Source organism: Mastomys coucha, unplaced genomic scaffold, assembly GCF_008632895.1.
Source record: "Mastomys coucha isolate ucsf_1 unplaced genomic scaffold, UCSF_Mcou_1 pScaffold22, whole genome shotgun sequence".
NCBI classification, from domain to species: Eukaryota; Metazoa; Chordata; class Mammalia; order Rodentia; family Muridae; genus Mastomys; species Mastomys coucha.
This window is the reverse complement of record NW_022196905.1, coordinates 767999-791221: the sequence shown is the minus strand read 5'-3', so window position 1 is coordinate 791221 and position 23223 is coordinate 767999. Positions and strand designations below refer to the sequence as shown.

Here is a 23223-nt window from a genome sequence, read left to right as displayed (position 1 = left end):
TGCTGCCCTGGTTATAAATAGTTTTACTGTTTTATTGCCCCTCCTCACTTCAAATTAAATTCATGGTTTAATGATAGTATAAACTGTAAGCCAGGACATTTTCAGGAGCAAATCAGGGAATAATATGATTTAGAGGAGTCCTTGGAGTCAAAATGTGTTCAGCATTGCTTTTTTGGTGACAATAATTAGAGCCTTATAGTCTAGTAATTGGGTTTGGGGATATAGTTTAGTTGCTGAATTGCTTGCATGGCATGTGGGAAGCCCTGAGTCGATCCCTAACACCCATAAACAGGTCGTGGTGAACTTCCCTAATTCTGGCATTGGAGGCAGGAGAATCAGAAGTGCAACCTCATCATTGGCTTCTTAATGAATTGGAAGCCTTTCTGGGCTCTAGCTTCTCTGATTTGTGGTTTTATTTTACTAGTGTTGTATAATTTTTTTTTAACTTTAAATTTCCTTGTAATAAAAATAACCTTTGATGACATCATGTTGTTTTATTAACTAATTACTGTTCTTGGTATACCAGGATTTTTCAGAGATTAAAAAATCTAAAAGTATTTGGTGACATACTGTGAGGCTGTGAGGGGGAAAAAGCTAGAAATACTTTTGTATTGTCTTGTCTTTTTTACTGTGGGAGGATGGAATATGATGGCTTGTCATTTGTATGTTCTGGATTGGTTAAGGAATGTTCTACTCAAAAGTTTAATAATGACTATTACTAAGATTTTCAAGTATTTTGAGATATCACTTATTTTTAGTCCTACTGAAAACTTACTGTGAAAGAGGAACTTAAGGAAAGTTTCAAGTTGAATTTTTGAGCTTTAATATACAGAAATTAAAAAAATGATGGTTGTTAGTCTTTATTTCCATTTTTAGAATCCAATTTCTTGTTTGTTTTTTTTAAGATTTATTTTTAATTAAAGTGAGTTTATGTTGGCTGTGCTTGCATATGTGCACATGCACACAGGGGCTTACAGAAAAGACACAGGACTCCTTTGGAGCCAGAGTTAGAGGCACTTGTGAGCTGCTGACATAGGTGCAAGTAAGCAAACTCAGGTACTCTGCCCAATTACTTTGACTGCTGAGTCATTTCTCAAATCCCACAGGTTATTACAATTTAGTACTCCCAGTATTTTTGACAAACTTAAATCTAAAATGCTTAAAAATAAACATTGTAAACACTTCCATGATTCTGCTGCAGAGATCCTTTCACTATATTTCTTCCCCCAAAGATTAACCTATATTATGTGTTTCTTTTCTCATTTTATAGATGTCTCTTTTTGTTGCTCAGTTTATTTTATTTTAGCTTTTGAGATTTGGGATGGTCTCATGAGGATCAGGCTGGCCTGATATAGATCAGGATGGCATTGAATTTCTATTCTTCTGGCTCCACCCCCAGGTGCTGGATTTTTGGTGAGTGCTGTTGCATCCAGTTTTATCTCATGCTGGGGTGAAAACCAAGCCTCAAGTATGCTATGCAAGCCCTCTACCAACTAAGCCCTAAGGTATCATTTTTGATACCATAGATTAACATCACTTATTCTTTAAAATAAAGTCATAGTAGGCATTCTTGGCTGTTTGGTGGTTCTTCGTATTTTGGACAAGGTCTTCTATAGCTCATGAATGAAAAAAAAAAGAAATAAAAAGGAAAGAAAAGGACTCGAATGTACCTAGGTATGGTGGAGGAGAAAGTTTATTGTAGATATAAGGAAAACATAGCCAGAAGCAGGGGCATCTGGGAGAGTCCAGGGTAGTCATGACCCTGAACCATATGGAGAGAGGGGGAGTAGAACCAAATATAGCACTTAGGAGGTCAAGGTACAAAAAGGAGCAGGTAACCAAAATGTCTGGATTATATTGGGAAGAGCCTCTGGGAGAATGGCAGCCCCAGCCCCTGGGTTGGAGAATTCAGAGTAGAGGTTGGGGTGTGCCAGTCACTCTGTAACAGGTAGGGACTAAGGGATGCTGGGAGAACTTGGAACCCAGGTCCATTTTGATATGTTAAATAGGCCTCTCAGCTGCTTGTTGGGTTTGAAACTTCACATCTCACAGGCTGGTCTCCCACTTGCCTCATAGCTGAGGATGACTTTGAGTTCCTTATCTTTTTTACTCCACTTTTTAAGTGCTAGAGTTACACAGTGTGCTCCCACACCTAGTATGTTTAGGCTACTTTTGCTTAACATAATGTGTGATTTATGTACGTTTTGGTACTTGTCTTTGTTAGTACATGCATTCACTGTTGTGTAATTCCTGGGTTATTGAAGAGGTGCACTGGGTTTAATTAGCCGGATAAGGTTAAGCAAGTTTTCCTAGGCTATTGTGTAATAGTGTTTTCTGTTACTTAAACAGGTAAATGAGCGGAATCAACATAAAAAGAACATTTATTTACTTCATAGTTTTCTGGGTTCTAGTCCATGACTAGGTAGACCCCATTGCTCCTAGGCCATTGCTGGTAATAGAGACATAGAACTGGGAGGCCTAGAGTGTAGCAAATGCTGCTGGACAGTTTGCTGGGTAGGGAAGGATTATGTCACCTCCTATGAGGGGATGGTCTTAATGGTGTAAAACTTGACTTAGCAGGCCCTTTGAACTTTTAAAAATTGTCTTTGTCTTAACAATTTGCAGGGTGTGTGTGTGGGGGGAGGGGGTGTGGGGGGATGAGAGAAAGAGAATTTGAATATTCATTCTTTGTCAGATATGTATTCCAAGTATTAAGTTTGACTTTTAATGATACTATAATAATATTAGTCGTATGACTTCTCAAGCACCATGTACTTTTTGATTGTTTCCTTTAGATAGATAGGGTCTTTTACTGACCTGGAACAGAGGGCCAGGCTGACTGCCAGCAAGCCCTAGAAATTGGCTGTTTCTTCCTCTTTAGTGCTGGGATTACACCTGTTTTAAACAAACTTGGGTTCTGGGGTCCTTCTCCTAAACAAGCATTTTACTAACTTATATTTACCTTATCTAAAAACCAATTCAGTTTCTTTTTCTTTTTATGGTTAGTACCTTTTTTATTCTTCAGTGTTGCTGCTCTAGTTGATGGCATGATCCTAAGAGAGTGGAACCTGAAAATGAAGCACACTAAAGTCTCATTAGTAGTCAACTTTATTCAGAGCATCAGACAGTTTATATTTTGAGGCTATTTTGAAGGTTGAACAGGTCATATGAGCAGAGGTCACATGACATCAGCTAAATAATAATGATGAAGTAAATCCACTCCTATTTACTCTATTTGGGAAGGGCTTGGAATCACATCCCAAGAACAACTTATTTTATGGAGGAACAGAAGTAACAAATCTCTTATTTTGTTTTCTTGAAGTTTTCTGACAAGTTCTCAGAATTCTCCCCATAGATATTTTTTCTGTGATCCATGTTCTAACACTTTGGAAGGATTTCTTGCACAATAGTTTGAGAAAGGCTGAGAAAGAACTGCTTGTGGATTGTAGGGTAAAGGATATAGATTTCTGAGGAATTCCCTTAAAATCTTAGCTTTTCACCAGCTCTAGTCCTTTGAGGAAGCCTCATTGGTTTCTTCATGTAGTATTAATACTTGAATTTCATGTCTTTATTGTGTCTGCTGCTGTAAATTCAGTGGGCTGCAGAGCAGTTTTATCAGTCTATCGGAGCATGTTCTTCCAGGTCTTATATGGAAGCATTCTAACTACAGGGAGCGCAGATGTAGAGGGTCTTGGGCATCTGAGTCCTGGCAGGGTCTGAAGCTGTCACCAAAAGTGGGGGATATTTTGAACTCCTCTTTTATCTTTAGTATACATAAGTGATGATTTCTCCATGTACCCCTGGCTGTCCAGGACTCACTTTGTAGACCAGGATGGCCTTGAACTCAAAGAGATCTTCTTGCCTCTGCCTGCTGGAATCAAAGCTGTGTGCCACCAGGCCTGGCATTGCTATTTTGTCTTTTTTAAAGGATAGTATGCTTTCATTTTTAGTAGCGTGTAGATGACTGTAGATTTCATTCCTCTAAGTTTATAGTAAGAGGAAGAGGTTTCAGGAAGCTGAAAACTTGTTTAGCATGTTGTTGTCTTTTCAGGTCTTTCACTTTTTCTTGTTGAAACAAAGTCCAGCAAATGAAGAACTTGGGCTTTTCCTTATGTGTGTCATCATGTCTGATTTTAGAGTCTTTATACATTATTGTCATGTATCCCACTTGCTTGACTGGACTATATGATTAAGAAACATACAGTAATTACAGTCAGAGTCAAAGACAGAAATCTCAGGCCCCATTTCCTCTTCCTCCTCTACTGTGCATTCTGACTGAACAAAGGTAGGGGAAACAATGGCATTGTATCTGGAAATGACAAAGAAGAGCCAGATACATTTAAGATAGCTTAAGAAAGATAAAAGGGATATTCTCATTCATTCATTCTTTATTTATTTATTTATTTTTCCTTTTTTGAGACAGGGTCTCACTATGTTTCCTTGACTTTTCTGGAACTCACTTTGTAAACCAGCTTGGCCAAAAGGAAATGTTCTGAATAGATTAAGATTTTATGGTCTTTCTGGAAGTTAGAAAATTTGAGAATTATTTTAGAAAATGGGAGTAATAATTCATTCTCCCCTCCCTTCTCTTCTTCTTCCTCTCTCTCTCACTCTCCCTCTTCTTCTCTCTCTCTCCCCCTCCCCCCCAAGACAAGGACTTCTCAGTGCTTCCTTGGCTATCCTGAAACTCATTCTGTAGGCCAGGCTGGCCTTGAATTTGGAAATCTGCCTGCCTCTTCCTCCCAATTGCTGAGATTAAAGGTGTGGGTCACCACTACCTTGTCCTCTATCTTTTTTTTTAATGTAAGTATTTTAAGTCTATCAATGATCCTCAACATGGTTTAGGACTTTATATATCTAGTAATTTGTTGTAAATAAATTTTGAATTAGCTACTTCTTATTCCTTAAATATACCAAGGAAGGAACACCTTGGCTGGATGTGGTGTTCCACACCTCTAATCCTGGCATTGGGATAAAGATAGGTTGTGTTAATCTTACCAGGTGAGAATCAGACCACTACCCCAATTTTGACCTAATTTCAAGTCAGGATGATGAACTCTGGCCAGGTCTATTCTAGGGTTCTTAGAAAATGGCCATGAGCTGTCCAGGGCAAGAAGTAAGACGTCACCTGCCTGCATGGTTTTGGCTGTAGAGTTGGATTATGGTTCTCCCTTCTCTAGACCCAAGCATATTTTATTAAAATTTATCTCCTGTGTCAGTTAAGCTACTTGACTCTGTACCAGGGAAAGGGGAGCAAAGCAGAACAGCTTTAAAAAAAATATATCTGAAAAGAAAGTTAATTGAAAAATCACAACATGAGATAACATGGGATTGATATGCATATCTATGCATAGGTAATCTTAAAGGAATCATGTGCTGTGACTCCATCTTTTGATATGAGCAACCTGTGGTTTGCTGCCATCTTAGTGTTGCCCCCTATCAGGATGGAAGCAGCCATTTGACTGGCAGCCATCTTTACTAAACTTGGAGAGGATGAATGTCATGTGACTTCACCATCATCTTGGTTAAAGGTGATCACATGTCTGATTTAGCTATTTTGTGGGTTCTTCTTTTTCCCATCCTATATTCTCCTAGTTTTATATCTGTCACTAGATAGGAGAGAAAGGATAGAAGGCAGAGAGAGAGAAAGAAAGAGGACCTTGAGTCTAGTTTTTTCTTTTTCTTTCTTTTCTTTTTTTTTGGGGGTGGGGGTGTTTCTCTGTGTAGCCTTGGCTGTCCTGGAACTCACTCTGTAGACCAGGCTAGCCTCAAACTCAGAAATATCCCTGCCTCTGCCTCCCAAGTGCTGGGATTAAAGGCGTGCACTCGGCTACTTTTTGCTTCTTGTTTCTTCTTTGAGCCTGACAACTAACAAATGACAACCACCACCAACCCTGCCTCTCTGGGCCCTAGCATTTATATAGCCTCTGAAAAGTTCCCAGAATTCCAAATATCACATAGTCATAGAAACTCTCTGTAGCTGCAAAACCATGTCTTCTAGTGCACAAGATATAAATAATCAGCTGCTATGATCCTTTTATTGCATCACCCAAATGAAAACATATTCTTAGAATATTGTTGTGTTTTTAAAGAAACCAAAATTCTCACTGCAACCTGGTATAAACCAATGAAGGAGGCAACAACACGTCTGCAGGATATTTGGACTAGGATAGATTTTTTATATAATTCCTGTCCTGAAAAGAAGGTTTATGAAAGAGGATTTAAAAACAATGCTTGCTTAATAATTTATTGAAGTTGCACCTTCATGTGTTCATATATAAGAATATACCTTGTGCTGGCAGCCAAAATTTGTAATATAAGAATCGCTCAGGTGATACTGGTTTTAAAAATATGAAGAAGTCATGGAGAACAATTGAGGCATGCCACTGTGTGCCAGGGCTGGAGTTCCCAAAAAGAGAGCCCAGTTCCAGTGCCCTTGAGCCAGGTTGGCCAGGTGCTTGCTTATAAAGGCAAACCCACAAAGCTTTGTATCCTCTGCCTTCATCTAATTGGGATAAGCACATATCCTGATGGACTTCCTGCTTGTCTAGGTGTGCATTTGGGTCTACCAAACTTGTTTAGGAAAATGGAAATGTGGCTTGTTATGTTAATCCCAAAGCTCGGAGGAGAAAGACCACCAATCCAAATCATTATGGCCATATAAATTAAAGCAATCAATTAATTTAGAATAAGGTTTTTTTAATTGTGTACCTGGGCTGCCCTCCAACCCCAAGGTGGGGTTTGAGAGGTAAACATTGGATGTGAATGGGTTTCCAAATGGGGGAATTGGTGGGGTGGCGAATGGAGGGATAGGTAGGGTTATAAGAAGAGAACATAAGCATAACAAGAACTTGAAACAAAGACATAGTTGTAAGGTAGTCATAATAAGAGCCATAACAACCCCTTAGAAACAAGGCTAAGGTTGCAAGATGGTTGTAAACAATTTTTTGAAACAATGACATGATTGCCATTCCTGGAATAGGTAATACCAGAATCATTTGTAGTGAAGGTTGCAGCTGGGGCATAGCCCCAATCCTTGAGAAACAGAGGCTTAATAAGAAATAGAAATGAACCTTGATTGTCTTTGCTATAAGATGGCTTTGAAGCCTAAGATGGAAGCAGTCTATTTCCTCAGTTATTGTACATGAAGAGCAGCTATCAGCATCTCAGGGAGTATCTGTTCTTAATCAAGGGACTTTTCGATGAGAGACATTTTTGTTTTGTGGATCTCTTATGCACAGTTATTAAAACTTAGAACATCCTGTCTCAAAATGGCGCACGCCTTTAATCTCAGCACTTGGGAGGCAGAGGCAGGTGGATTTCTGAGTTCGAGGCCAGCCTGGTCTACAGAGTGAGTTCCAGGACAGCCAAGGCTACACAGAGAAACCCTGTCTTGAAAAAACCAAAGACCAAACCAAACCAAACAAACAAAGAAAACTTAGAACATAACTTTGTCTCTCACAGTGAATCTCTTGTGAGTTTTAAACTACTCTGATCTACATGGTGAGTTCCAGGCCAGCTAGTGCTATATAGTGAGATCCTGCTTAAAAGAGAGAGCACGAGACATGAACACTCTTTATTACTCTCAAGCTTGTTTATTGCCAAAGCTTTTTCAAAGTTAAAAATTGAATATGTATACTTCTGAGATAAACTGTCAGTTCATTTTTATTTAGCTTTTTGGAGAGTGGGTGTCACTATACAGCCTTGGTTGGTTTGGAACTTACTATGTAAATCAGACTGGCTATGAACTTTTTTAAAAGATTTATTTACTTATTATTTTATGTGTATGAGTACACTGTAGGTGTACAAATGGCCGTGAGCCATCATGTGGCTACTGGGAATTGAACTCAGGATGGACGACCTCGCTTGCTCAGGTGCAATATACTGTAGCTGTGTTCAGACACACCAGAAGAGGGCGTCAGATCTCATTACGGGTGGTTGTGAGCCACCTTGTGGTTGCTGGGATCTGAATTCAGGACCTTTGGAAGAGCCATCTTGCCAGTCCGGCTATAAACTTTTAATATTACCTGTCCTTTTACTGGGATTATGGGGCTACCACAAATGGTAGGGGTATTGGAGTTACATCTTAGTGGTAGAATGTGTCAGGCCTTAAATTTACTTCCAATGCTGGGGATGTGATCTGATAAGACAACAGTGTTCTAATTTGGCTTTATTATTAAATGCTTGATAATATGCTGATTAAAGTACAGAATAATTATTTTGTATAAATATAAAATACTTAGTAGTATTTAAAGTTCAGGTCTATCACATTCATGATTGGCTTTTTTTTTTTTCTTTTAAAGCTGTACATTATAAATTTACTTTGACATTTCATAGGCAGGACTTGTTTTTGAAGGGTCTCATGTAATCCAAACTGGCCTTGAGTACCTGATCCTCCTTTATCACCTCCCAAGCGCTGGTATTGTAGCTAAGCACTACCATGCCTGTCAGGCTGTCCATGTTAGAGCACGTTACAGGATTTCCTTTATAAAGTTTTACATTTACTTATTTGATTTTTTTTTAAATAGGCTGAGCTATGGATTTTATCATTCATACACACACACATGCACACACACACGTCTTTTCCCATTTACTATACCATGGAACATGAGCTTAGTTAGTATGGGCAATGTAGTAAGGAACATGAATGACTAGATTAATTTTTAACAGCTTTGTTTTTCTTTTTCAGTTATATCCGACTTTATGGGAGAAAATTTAGCAAAGAAGATCATGTTCTTTTTATTAAGTTATTATATGAGCTGGTATCAATTCCAAAACTAGAAGTCAGCATGATGCAGGGATTTGCCCGTCTCTTGATCAACTTGTTAAAGTAAGTCTATTTTCTGTTAACCCTGGAGAGATTTTGCTTTTTTAAGCTTTAATGAATGAGAATCAGTTTTGAGAACAGTTGCCCAAAGTTTAACTGTATGCTTTGATTTAAAAATTTATTTTCTCTGTGAAGCTTTTAGTTGTACATGTTCAACTATAGGTGGTTAGGTTTTTAAATATGCTTATTGTTTGCTCCATGGGGTATAAAACTGTTCTTGTACCCAACGGAGGGTAGAAATTACACATGTGGTGTACCAGAACAGGAAACTTCAGAGCCAGAGAGATAAGCATTTACTGCTCTAGCAAAGGACCCAGAATCCACATGCCAGCTCACAATTATCCATAATTCCATTTCTAGGATATCCTTCACCTTCTTCGATTGTTGAGATTACCAGGTGTGCATGTTGTGCACATACACATGCACATGGGCAGAACACTCACACACAGAAAATAAATCTTCAAAAAAATGTAGAAGTATGAAATTCCTCTACAGTAATGGTGGCACAAGTTTAAATATTCTCTTTAATAGGCACTGCTTGATGAGGAGAAGCACCAAGTTTTTCCTTAGTGCTTATTCTATCAGTGAGTGGCTTTGGGCAGAGACAGGCAAAACAAACACACTGCAATTACCTGTCCTCTTTGGTAGTATACTTGATAATCATGCATCTGTATAAATGATTGCATATATTTCTTTTCTTTTTTTAATTAGAAAAAAGGAACTTCTTTCAAGAGATGATTTAGAGTTACCTTGGAGACCACTTTATGACATGGTAGAAAGAATATTATATTCCAAGACAGAGCACCTGAGATTAAATTCATTTCCTAAGTAAGTATTTAAGTACTTCTTTGAGGTCTGACCATCTGTGCTTTTAGGGGATTGAATACAATGGGGGAAAATGGGTTAAAATAAGCAAATGATTTTTCCTTGTTTTCTTTTTTTATTTTTTATTTTTTTCTGAGACAAGCTTTCTTGCCATAACCCAGGCTGTTCTGGAACCCACTATATATGTAGACCAGGTTGTATACAGATTTGTCATAATTATTTACTGATTTCCTGAAGAACATTGTTTTATGTGTCTGTATTAATTTCTCTTTTGTAAGTAAAAATTTTAAACACTGGTGTGATTTTGGTCACTTTCTTAGACATGTTGATATTGCCTCGAATGTAAGGCCTAGGTCAACAGTCTGAACTTCTTGCATGTGACTGCAAATGGCAGATTTTTAAAGCTTACAGATTTAGTGGTGAAGAATGAAATTATGTAAATGGAAGAGTAAGAAATGACTATAGACAGTTGTGAACTTAGGCCTTAGTTGGATTTTGGGCAAGTGGTATATGTAGTCATGAATCATTTTGCCCTTGAGGTTTCTTATCCTACAATGAGGAAAATTTCCAACCATAGAAAAACTAAAATTCATCACAAAAATGAATGGTACTATGTACAAATAGACTTTTTAAAAATTCTTACTAAGGGCTGGGGAGATGGCTCTGTGGTTAAGAGCACTGCCTGATCTTCCAGAGGACCTAGGTTCAATTCCAGGTACCCACATGGCAGCTGACAAATGTCTATAGCTCCAGCTCCAGGGAGTTCAACACCCTCACACAGACATATATGCAGTTAAAACACCAATGCACATGAAAAAAGAATCCTGTAAAACAAAACAAAATTAACTGACACAGAAAAGTCAAGCAGTATGGTGACTAACATAGTACCTGAATAACTAAGGGAAGGATTACAGAAAAAAAGTTTGAGAGCAAGCAAACCAAACCTGTCTTTAAAAACAACACATTGTTTTTAAGACTTTCAGATGTTCCACTAGATTTTCAAATTAAAAAAGAAACCAGTTGCTTTAAACATATTTCTCAGTGCTGGGATTATAGAAGTATGTCACCATACCTAACTTCGTACATTTTTGTTGTTGTTGTTGTTTTGGGATAGTTCACAAATTATAGGATATTTTATGTACCTAGCTTTTGGCAACTAAAGGTTGTTTAGGTTCTCCTCAATCATTATCCTTTGAAAGTGCCCTGTGGTGTACTAGAGAGATGGCTCAGCATCTTGCTCTTTGCAAAGAACCCAAATTTAGTTCCCCAGTTCCCAGCATCCTTTTGGGCCACTCACAGTCACCAACTATAACTCCATCTCCAGGGAGATTGGATGTTTCTGCCCTCCATAGGCACCTGCCTTTATGTGCATGTGCCCATCCCCACACCCACACATGCACATGATTTAAAACTATAAAAATAAATCTTTTTAAAAAGTCATTAAAAATACCCTGTGAGATTGGGGTTTATTCTAGGGGAGCACATGCTTAGCATGTGTGAAACACTAGGTTCAAATATTCTGCCCTGCCAATACTTACACATAGATGTACGCAACTATACCCAGCTTCTAGACCATCCTGTTTTCCCTATGTGTTTCAAAGACTCACAGTATTTCACCTGCCTCTGCATCCCCAGAATTGAAGGCATATGCCCCCGCTCCAGCAGTCCTTGGCTTTGATTAAGCATGCCCTTTTCCCTATTTTTTTGATTCTGTAAGAACAGGTCTTTCTAGGACATGACCTTTTTCTCTGTGTCAGATCTTCTTTTCACTTAATATACCCTTCCATGTTCCCAGGGCTGTGAGATAAAGTATGTGAGGTATTTGTTTTGTTTTGTTTTACATATTCCTATCTGTACTAGGCTTTTTCTTCATATATGCCTCAGACTAAAATTGATGCTCTTAGAAAGTCTAACTATATTGAGCTGCTGCCCTACAGTGATTGACACACAGTATTGTATACCTGCCTTTTCAGGGACTACACTGTAAAGTATACCATTGATTTGATACTTTGTTTCTCTTCAAGAAATTCAGTTTTGAAAAGCTGGGTGTACATTACTACACAGCTTTTATCTCAGCACTGGGGACACAGCTGTCTCCTAAACAAAGAAATAATACTAAATTTATAAATTCAGTTTTGAAATACTTTTTTATTTCTTGGCCTAACTCCCTTCTGCTTCCCTTGAATTGAAGACTACTGTTATTGGCTCTTAAGCAGAGATGCTAGAGAAACTAGTGAGTCACACAGCAGTGCTTGCAGTACGTGGACCTCCTTGTTCTTCCCAGCACTTCATTGTTCTGCTGAATTTCTGCAAGGGGACTGTTTGGATAGTTACTGCTTTTCTGCTTAACATTGTTTTGGCATAGTGATGTTGTAAGCTTTTATAGTCAAGAATAAAGTTGTTAGTTCTTACCAACATTTTATTTCTTAACATCCTTTAACTTATAAGGAGCCATTTTATATGACTTGCTTTCTTAGATTTGATATTTTGCTTCCCATCGTTCTTTCTTAGATGTATTTTGACATATTTGAAACAGCTTTGTCATTTGACAGCCTGTTCTCATACTATTTTTAGATGGCTTTTTAAAATCAGAAGTGCTTCGTTTGTTATGTGTTTGTCTTTCAGCTCTTCAACTCTGTGTGCCTGGTGTGTTTTGTTCTTATGGAAACAACGACTTAGGGTGCCATATATTTCATTCTACTTTAAAAATTGGTCCTATTTAGAGCAAAGATAATCAATTTTTTTTTCTTCTCTTTCCTTCCACCTCAGACTTAATACTGAGAATATTGGTAATTAAAAGAAGTTTTTAGGTTTTTTTTGTTGTTTGTTTTAAAACAAGGGCTCCATGTTGCCCTGTCTATTCTAGAACTCACTTATGTAGACCAGGCTGGCTTTGAATTCACTGAGAACTGTCTGCCTCTGTCTCCTGGGTACTGGGACAAAGGAATGCACCACCTCACCTGACCTGGTAGAGTTTAATTTAGTACAAAGTACAAAATTATATTTCTTTTTTTTAAGATTTATTTATTCATTTATTATATGTAAGTACACTGTAGCTGTCTTCAGACACACCAGAAGAAGTCATCAGATCTCATTACAGATGGTTGTGAGCCACCATGTGGTTGCTGGGATTTGAACTCAGGACCTCTGGAAGAGCAGTCAGTGCTCTTAACCGCTGAGCCATCTCTCCAGTCCAAAAATTATATTTCTGACTCCTGTTTCTTATCCATGTCCTGTCACAACTTAATGTTCTTGTAAAAATAAAGCATTTTTCCTTCTTAAATGTTTTTCCTTTATATATTTTAAGGCTACCATGCATACTATTTTTCATAGTAATATGCCTGTGGGAAAAATTTGCTTTTCTTTTCTTTTTTTTTTTTTTTGAGGGGGAGGGACTAGGACCTTGCTGTGTAGCCTAGGCTGGCCTCCAGCTCCCAGCAGTCCTGCCACCACACCTGGCCTGGTACAGTTTTTGATTACGTGTGTATCTCTATCCCATTACCATTTGTGGTTGTTAGTTATTGAGCCTTGATTTGCTAATGAGATCTACTCTACCTTGGCTTTCTGCTGGTCTCAGCTCCAGCAAGGGCCAACTGGCCATTTTTAACTAGCTCCCTCCATCTTCCTTTGCCCCTATTCATGGTGGAGACTACAAACTCTAGGGACCTCAAGACCTACATGTCTGTAGTTTCCTCCTTGCTCCAAAGCTGGTCTGAATCCTTTTTTTTTCTGTGTCCCTTCTCTTCCTCCTGGCACCTGGAAGTCCCACCTTTTTTTCTTCGCTCAACAATTGGCTTCTGCCTCCTTTATTGACACAATCAAAAACCAATTAGGGAATCAACCCCTCCCCCTACAGGTCTTGCTATATATAGCCCAGTCTGGCCTCAAATTCACAGTTTCTCTCCCACAGCTTCCCTAGGGCTAGAATTGCATGTGTCACTATACTTGGTTTACAAGGGGCAATGTATGATCACATAAGTCTTTTATTCTTACCTTTACCCGTTTACTACATGGAAATAACATATTCTACACTCTGGGGTTTCTTGTTACTCATTAATGATCTGGACCCAAAATTTAATAGATAATAAAATGAAGAAAGTAATTCCCCCAATGACCTGTCACTAAGTCATTTTCACCAGTTATTTCATCAATAACCACTGATTTGCAGTGATCTCTAAAGCAGAATTTGAGGAACATTGTGAGGAACAGTAGTTCATAAGCTGGAGAGATGGCTCAGCAAATACAAGAACATGTTTCTTTAGAGGATCCTAGGTAGGCTTTTAGCACCTGTGTCAGCAACGGACAGCTGCCTGTAACTCCAGCTCTAGGGCATCTGCTGCCCTCTGCAGGCTCCTTGGATATCCCTGTCCCCTGCCCCAGACACACATAGTTAGAACAATTCAAATTGTTCAAGTTTTGAAGTAATCATGCTAAATTTACATGAGAGGAATGGTGATTACAGTAACATTTATTTTAGAAAAATGCTTTAATTTTAATGAAAAATTAGTGCTAACATTGCCTCCATGATAATGATGATGCCCTGTATTTGTAATTGATAAAATAATCTGAATGGCTATGAAAAAAATGATGTTTAACAGAACAGTGTTAGATTTTGAAAGATGGGTGATGGAAAATGTTTGGTTGACTAGAGATGAGTTTGTTTAGATTTAGAAAGAGAAGGTAAAACTGAATTCTCCATGAAGAAATTGGTACTTTGTTAGGGGAAAAATGAATACTATTTAATTAGGAGTTTAAGGGAGGGGAAGAAGAAATGTATCATTATTATTGTTTCCCAATTTATATGAAAAAAAAAAAGCAAATAGAATTAGTCTGGCAGAATTTTAGTTTAGCTGAACCTATGAATACTTCTGGACTTATTTTTATTTTGAATGTGTCATGTGTCATATGTTTTGGGGGTTTACAAGTAAATCTTGAGCATGACTCAGTAGTTAAGAGCACTGCCTCTTCCACAGGACATGGATTTGACCCTAGTACCTACGTGGTGACTTGCAACCATCTGTTTGTAACTCCAGCGTTTGACTTCCATGGTCACCAGACATGGTGATGCAGATATACATACAGACAAAACACTCATACACATAAAATAAATGATTCTTTAAAAAAATTCTTAAAATAAAAGAAAGGTTAATCTTATCTTGATAGTTATAAAGAACTAAGAGAGTCAGGCTACAACCTCCATGACTTTGAAGTTCACTTTTTAGTAACTGGGAGCAGAAACAGTTGATTCCTTGATCTGTTTTGGAATAATCAGAGAACATTAGTGCCATCATGAGGAAATTGAAGTGTAGAGAAAAATTCACCTGAGGCTCAAACTGGAACAAGAGCTTAAGAATTCACTTTTTGTACAGCATAGTAAGGTGATGAAAAGAAATTTCTCATCTGGGTGTTATGTCCTGAATCATAAATTCATGATTGATAGGCAGGAGAATTGCTGTAACAGTAAAAGGTGTACAAGTTTTTGTTTCTGTGAAGTTGCACATGCAATGGTTTTTGCAATGTATGAATTAATAGTTGTTAATATTTGCTGTGATGCCTAATAAATAATTCTGAACTACCCAACAACTTTGAATAAATTATCTCAGTTAATTTTAAAATAGCTTTATGAGAGGGTAGGTATTATTTTTCATAATGAAAAGTACTAAACTGTAATATTATATTCTTAGGAACAATGGACTTGGTTTCCAAATTCAGATTTGTCTGACTCTTAGGTTCAAACTAAAGCAATGTGTACTCCATGGCCTTCTTTTGTAAATGAACTACCATTTCTAAGAGCAAATGGGGTGTGATAAACTCCATCTAACGCTTAGTCACTCTGTAGATCACTTCTAAAACATTAGCAGTTTGAGTTACCAGTTTAGTACTATAAATTTCCAACAATTGGAACTTAAGTAGTGATTATTCACTCCCTCTAAAAATTACTAGCATCTAGCCTTAACCTTTTATTTTATTTTTAAACAGAAACATTGTTCCCTTCATCTTGAGAGATTACAAGAATCACAAAAGGTCACTATACAGATATCACAGGTTAGAGAGATTGTACCCTTTTCTGAATAAAGAGCATAAATTCCATGGTACAGGCCTTATGTGGAAGATCGGTTGGAATTGACTTTTATGTGAATGAAATCACACTCTAAAACCCTTGAGTTGGTAACAAGTTACAGGAATGGTATCATTAACTTCCTGTGCTTGCTTTTAGAATGAAGGCAACACTTCATTTAATGACTTACTTAGAAAGGTTTCTTTCTTTGTGTAGTGAAGTTATTTAGGAGAAAGAGCAGGATTTCTGCAACATTTAAATCTGAAATCAGTTGCTACCAAACTAGTAAAATAGAAAGTTAATGTGAGCACAGACATTAGGAAGTCAAGGGGTCATGTATCTTTCTTTTCCTTAGACAGTTCATGTTTCAGAATTTACCTTTAAAGTCTGAACTTAAATTAACCAGATGGCTTTCTACATGTTGATTCTATAATTTGTTACTAACTGGCTCTTCAATTCAAATTGAAAGAAGATCCAAGATCTGTGCTATTTGTTCCCCTGATAAAAAGTGTTTATTGAGTATTGTAAGCACATAGAAATAATTTAACTGTCCCTACAGATTTGAATAGCCTTATTAGAAGCACATTAGGTATCCTGACTAATAAGTACAGCCATGGGATTCAGGAAGCTTCAAATGTAGAGAAAAGTTTATGCCCAGTATATTATGTTTGTTAATTGTCTGGTGTGTGTGTGTGTGTGTGAGAAAATCGCCCTGTGTGTGTGTGTGTGTGTGTATGTGTGTGTGAGAAAATCGCCCTGTGTGTGTGTGTGTGTGTGTGTGTGTGTGTGTGAAAATTGCCCCTTGAGTTACTCGCTGACCCTCACCCCAAGTTTGAAAGTGAAAGATGATGTCTAAAGTAGTTATTAATGAGGCTTTAGTTTTCTTTCTAGGTTGATGTTACATATATTATATTTATATATATTATATATATTTATATATTAGGTGCTTGTCTGAGTTTGTTCCGTGGAATTTCCTTATAGTTTAGTTTTTAAGCTTTCAGAGAAATTGTACAGACCTCTGGACTTGAAGAATTTTAAATGGTTTAATGATAAAATTTCTGAAACCTTAACTTCCCTGTCCTGCACTTGAATTTTGACCATTTTTGTGTTTCTGTTTGTACTTATCATACTGTAAGTAGTCACAGATTTTAAGTTTCACTTCATGGTACTCCTTCCCTTTGTTTTGTTGCATCTGACTAGTTTTGACTATGACCTAGTTGATATCTTAAGTATTCTATTCTGGTCATGTATTTAAACCAGTATCCATGGCCTTTTCATTAAAGTTTGTGTGAGTTCTTCATTTTATTCAACTAACTTTTGAGTAGCTGTTTAAACAGAACAGCTGTTGACTCTCATAATTGTTACTAGCAGTAAAGTACCTTGGAGTGTTAAAGATAATCAACTTGATTAGTTGATTATCAAGACTTCTGCCACTGCTGGTAGAAAGAAGCACACCACATTTCATTATATCACAGTTCATATTTTGATGCAAAAGCACTGTAATAAAAATTATTCTTTAGAATTTTCAGCCATTGGGCTTACTTTGTGTGTTTAATATGGCATTGTTATCTACTTTGTAAAGATTGAAGGGGGTTTATCTATTTTCCGATATAGTTTTATTTTGTTTTATATATCACACACAGACATACAAAGAACCAAATGAGGGCAGAAGAAAAAAGCAGACTAAGAAGTCTAGGTAGATAATCCTTGTAATTCTGTATGTAGCAGTGGAGATTTAGCAATTACATGTAGACAGATAATATGAACCTGTGTGTTTATCTTTGAGGTACAGGTTGTAGAATTAACTGTGTTCTTTAAATACCTCAGTGTAATTTATCAAATGGCTTTTTCTCCTCTAGTTCTATAGAAAATGTTCTCAAAACACTCGTGAAAAGCTGCCGACCGTAAGTAGCACTCAATTTATAAATAAAGCCTCTTGTTTTACCTATGGGCCTTCCCCCATCTTTAGTTTACTTTGAAGAGGAAATTAAAGGTATAGTTTCTGATATTGTAGTGCTAGTCATTAAGCACAACAGTGTTCCCAGATCTTAACTGAATTTTTACTTGAGTAAAAATTTATTTTTAAAAAAGTTAATTCATTAATATCTGTATGTATGGGTGGCTGTGTCTGTGTGTAGTGGGGAGGGGGCATTTGCTCCAGGGTACATGTGTAGAAGGCAAAGGGTGGAGTTTTTTATTGTGCTAAGAACTGACTAAGAAATATTGGGAAGGAGAATTTGACATATAAGGTTCTTGAAGGTAGAACATAATTCACTGATAGTAGTTCTGTTTAATTTGCAATTTGCTACTTTAGTACCTGCCAGAAAATATGTGGTGAACTTAATAGAAGTGTTATTAGCAATGTAATTTTATTTTTCATATAAATTAATAAAGTATGCTAAAGTTTTTGAAAGTATGATAGGTTAATATTATGATATATAGGTCGAACCTATAAGTTGATTCCTTTGGGAAGAATACCAGATACAGTATTTTATACCTCGTATTGATTGAGAGGTTGAAACAGGGTCTCAAGTTGCCATGTTAGCTTTGAATTCCTGCCTCCACCTGGCAGTGCTAGGATTGTAGGTATGCAAATCCCCAGCTTTATACCTTTTCAGATGCATTTAGCAGTTTTTACCCATGGCTTCTTTTAATCATTTACCTTCATTTTGTGTGTGTGTTTAGTTTTCTAAATCACAGGCTGCTCCTGGCCTTTTTACAGAATTGTAGAGTATCAGCCTTAGAACAGGTCTTCTCATTTACCTCACATATAAAGAAGTCCCTGTGGTCCTGTGAGAGACCCATGGACTTATCCCAGAAATTCCTGGGCCAATGCTTCTTTCTTATTTTCACTGATTATTTATCCTCTACATGGAGTTTTATTAAGAATTTTTTAGTTGCTGAACTTTGTAAGCAACTTAAGTAACAGTGTTTTCTCAACCCCAAAGCATCTTCTGAATGTCTGCTAGATAAAAAAAAAAAAAGTTTATTTTACGTGTGTGTGTGAGCTTATTTATTGTATCTTTGTAAAAGTATGTTTTTATTGTGGAAACCTTGACATTTCTGGTGTGGTATCTTATGAAGTATATTCCCTTCTTTCATGAGGTTCATTTTCTTTTGCTGTTGGGGAACAAACCCAGGTCCTATGTATACTGGGCAAGTGGTGCTAATTCTCTAGGCCTTTTCTTTTCACTTTTGTCAGTCATATATAAGTATTGTAGGGCTTTTAATTCAATAGTCAGATACATGGAAACCTTTTCTTTTTTTATTAGATATTTTCCAGCAGATGCAACAGCAGAAATGTTAGAAGAATGGCGGCCTTTAATGTGTCCTTTTGATGTAACAATGCAAAAGGCCATCAGTTATTTTGAAATATTTCTTCCTACCTCCCTTCCTCCAGAGCTGCATCATAAAGGTTTTAAGTAAGTGTGCATATTTGACATACTCTAGGACACAGCAAGAAATATAGCAATACCAATAACTAGCAAGAAGCTAAAAATGTATAACTCATTGATTCTTTTTATTATAATTCAAATGTGAAGGCTAAAAGAGCTGAGCGTATGATTGTAAAGAAAGTAATGCTTATATGACAAGCTCAATGAAATGATGGTTTTAAGATATCAGAAGAGAAAAGAAATAGAACAGCTATAATGGAAAAATGTCAGAAAGGGAGAAAGGCAAAGGATATGAGGGAGAAAGTTGTTATAGTTATTGAGTAAGAGTGGACAATAACTATGTAACAATTTAGAACAGTAAATGAGATTATGCTTAATAGCACAAGTAAACAAGAAAGGAAACATTCAGACAAAAAGTATTCCTTTGTTTCAATAAGTTTGAACTTTTAGTATTATTTTTTTCTAGGTTGTTCAGTTATCAGTAAGAATAATATATTTAGAAGTACAAAGACTATCTGGCTTTGAACCACTTTCTGTAATCACTTGCTAGTCATAACAACATTTTTCTTCTTCAGACTTTGGTTTGATGAATTAATTGGCCTTTGGGTTTCAGTGCAAAATCTCCCACAGTGGGAGGGGGTAAGTATTCTGTTTTTTTTCCCTCCTTTAATTTTAAATTTGGAGATAAATATATAGATCATTTAATAACTAACTCCTGGTTTTTAGAATTTCTAATAGTAACATTACAGTTAATTCCTTTTTAAAAAAATTTTTGTAAGTGTGTATGCATGCACATGTGCGCACACCTGTGGGTCTGTCTGTTGGTGGGCAGGTGGGTGGGTACTGCCTGAGGACGCCAGAGGTGTCCCATCCCTAGAGCTGAGCTATGGCTGTGTAGGCTTTGTTTTCACGGTGCTTAGTGTATAGAGGATGGGGTGCAGGTGTCGGGTGCCTGTTTCCACCTCTGACCAACCACCAAAGACCATGGCCTTTTGGTTCAGCACCAGGCTGTATGTAGAGCCTGGCTTTTTCAGCTCCTCAGAATACTTATCTTGAGCTCTGGAAATGGTGATCTTTAAAACACCCCCACCTAGGGGCAACTTCCTGGTGGGTACGTATTTGTAGCAGTTCTGGCTCAATCTGTCGGAACATCATGATGGTTTCATAAACATCAGGAGGCATAAAAGAACTGGGCTGGTGACTGAACTGGACACTTGAAGCTTTGAGGATAAACATATCCCTTGTCACAGGTGGGGCTTTTTAGTACAGGTATTTTTGAGCCACCAGATGTGGGTGATAGTTGAGTTGGGCCCTCTGCAAGTACATTTTGGGCTCCTAGCCATGTAGCCATCTTTCCAGGTCCTGTTAATTTCTTTCATCTTACTATTTTCTAACAAGTAGACAAGTATGCATTATAACGTACATGATTGCTGTTTGTTTTAGTTGTATTCATTATAGGTGCTATTGGACATTTGATGGAGATATATAAATATTTCTTTCAACTTTCATTGTGCATAATGCTTTGTAATTTTTTTCCCTTTGAGGAGTATTTTGGTTACAATTGATCTTAAATGGACGGCATGAACCAGATCTTAAATTTTGAAGTTTTAGAAGTCATAAATTATATCCATTGTCCTAATGATTGCTGAAAGGACACTTGAAAAGCTAGGTGTGATTGCACACACACGTAATCCCAACACTTGGGAGGCTGAGGCAGGAGTATCATAAATAAGTTCAGGACCATTCTGGCACATAGAATCACCTCAAGAAAATAAACAACAGAATAAGGATTATAACTAACATTTTAAACAACAACAACATCAGCTTAACATTATTTTGTTTTTGTTTACTTTCAGCAATTAGTAAATCTCTTTGCCCGATTGGCTACAGATAATATAGGATACATAGATTGGGATCCATATGTACCAAAGGTAATTAGAACATTTGAATATATGTGTATCATAGTCCTGATAACTAACATTATTTGGTAAAGGGAATTTTTTTAACTCTAATGTCAAATGTTATACATGTCTTGCATTGGATGGCATGAAGTATAATTTTGAGAGTAAATAATTTAGAAACTAGTAAGTAAATCATTAGGAATATCATGAGTTCATTCCTTCCAAAGAGTTTTCTGTATTAAATTTGATTGCAGTCTAGAGTTTTACCCACTCTCCCTACCCCTTAGTAATTAAAGCTAGAGTATCTCCAGAGGTGTATCATTTCAGCTGTATTAGAAATATCTTGGAAAGCCTCGCAGGAGGTGGAAATTGACATTAGAACAACTCTGGTAATCAACAGAAAGGTCCATGCTGTCTTTGCCTTTGTTCTTCTCCACTGTAGTTAGCTTTTAAAAACTAAGGAACAGAAGATGCCCCTCCCCCTCATTTGGGACCGTATCAGTAATGATAGCTTTAGAATATAAATTTAATTTTATTAATATACAATTATTACATGTTGCCTAACATACAAAAACTTAGCGAGTACTTCAAGTCAGCTTTAAGGTTTGACAGGTGAGTGATCTGCCAGCTGCTTGCAGTAGAGCTGCTGCTGCCCAGCATCTTTGGCATAGATTGAGAACACAGGAAAGTAATGTGTATACTCAGGAAGTGAAAGGAAGGAAAGGCTCATGTTGAACTGCACAAGCTTCATTTTTTTCCTTTATGTTTAACTATAAATTATTTCATTGTTTGAGTCCATGGAATCAGCTTCTTCATATCTGTTGCCTCTAACCTGAGAGCATCATATAATAAATCTGTTACATCTACTTTCTAAAGAATAAAGCAAATTACTAGACACTGATAATTTTGCTTAGAATTACATGGGGTAAAATGAAGGCATATTTAAGACTATACATAACGTGTACTTAGCTATTTAAGGACTTACTGTGATACTTATGAACCTTTTTATTCCTATATTTATTTTGTCTTGCTTTAAAAGATATTTACAAGAATTCTGAGAAGCCTGAACCTCCCAGTGGGAAGCAGTCAAGTGTTAGTCCCAAGATTTTTAACAAATGCTTATGATATAGGACATGCTGTAATATGGATCACCGCAATGATGGTTTGTAGTTAATTATGTGTTTTATAAAATACACCTAAATTTTCTTTAACCTTTTGATCCAAGCCCATGTTAATAGCTTGGCTGGTTACTTACCTAATTATTAAGTAGTTTTCTCTCTTCTCTTTTTTACTTTCTATGCCTTTCCCCTTACCTCACTTTACCTCTCTCCTTTCTTTCTTTGCTCCTCCCCTTTGTCCCTTTCCCTCCCCTGTCCTACCCTCCTATCCACTATCTTCCCTTCCTTTTTACCAACATTTTTGCTGGGGATTGAACCTAGGGCCCTATATATGACAAAATTCATATTCAATTCAAATTCTGATATTGTGCATCTATATCTAAGATCTGTAATAATCCATTACTTGTTAATTTCCATATGGTTTTCAGTGTCACCTTTGAAATATAAATATACTATTAGAACAGCTTTATTAAAATTATAGGATTTATTTTAATATTTCTTACCTCTTTGAATTGTTTGTCTATATTTGATAATGTTTTTATGGAAAAGACAAAAATGTTCATATAGAATTTCAGTGAGAGTTGAAACTCTTCCACTGTTACGTAGAACTTTAGTTTTTTCTTATATTCAAGGTTAAAAGAGTATTTTAATGCATATTATGGAGGTTTCACTGAATTGGGCAATGTCAACCTTGAGTTAATTTTGCTCTCTTTTCCCACACATTTTAGTAGCCACTTCTTTTTGTAATGTGGAAGTATAATTACAAAAAAAAACCAGTTACGCTGGGCGGTGGTGGCGTACGCTTTTAATCCCAGCACTTGGGAGGCCAGCCTGATCTACAGAGTGAGTTCCAGGACAGCCAGGGCTATACAGAGAAACCCTGTCTCAAAAAAGCCAAAAAAAAAAAAAAAAAAAAAAAAAAAAAAAAAAAATTATGCCAATTATTCTATCGGAAGTTTGAAAATTGTGATAACGAGTTGCTGTGGAATCATTTTGGTTTCTTGAGTAGTTTGGTCTCTTCTGGTTTCTATATTGTAGGCTTCATTTATGCCTACATTCGAGTGGGAAGGCCTGTTAAAACAGGCTTTTTCTTTTTCTT

The 23223-nt window shown here is 36.9% G+C and overlaps 1 protein-coding gene across 3 annotated transcripts in view; it reads left to right on the top strand.

Moving 5' to 3' along the window:
* Psme4 (proteasome activator subunit 4) overlaps positions 1 to 23223 on the top strand; it is a 113032-nt gene that overhangs the window by 16391 nt on the left and 73418 nt on the right. The window contains exons 2-9 of one of the 3 annotated variants that reach the window (XM_031342035.1): positions 8690 to 8830; positions 9539 to 9655; positions 15632 to 15697; positions 17570 to 17614; positions 18983 to 19132; positions 19681 to 19744; positions 20962 to 21036; positions 22046 to 22168. In XM_031342035.1, the coding sequence (XP_031197895.1) occupies positions 8690 to 8830; positions 9539 to 9655; positions 15632 to 15697; positions 17570 to 17614; positions 18983 to 19132; positions 19681 to 19744; positions 20962 to 21036; positions 22046 to 22168 (781 nt within the window). Of the gene's footprint in view, positions 1 to 8689; positions 8831 to 9538; positions 9656 to 15631; positions 15698 to 17569; positions 17615 to 18982; positions 19133 to 19680; positions 19745 to 20961; positions 21037 to 22045; positions 22169 to 23223 lie in introns of those variants that run through there. The other 2 variants (XM_031342037.1, XM_031342036.1) reach the window with 2 other exon arrangements.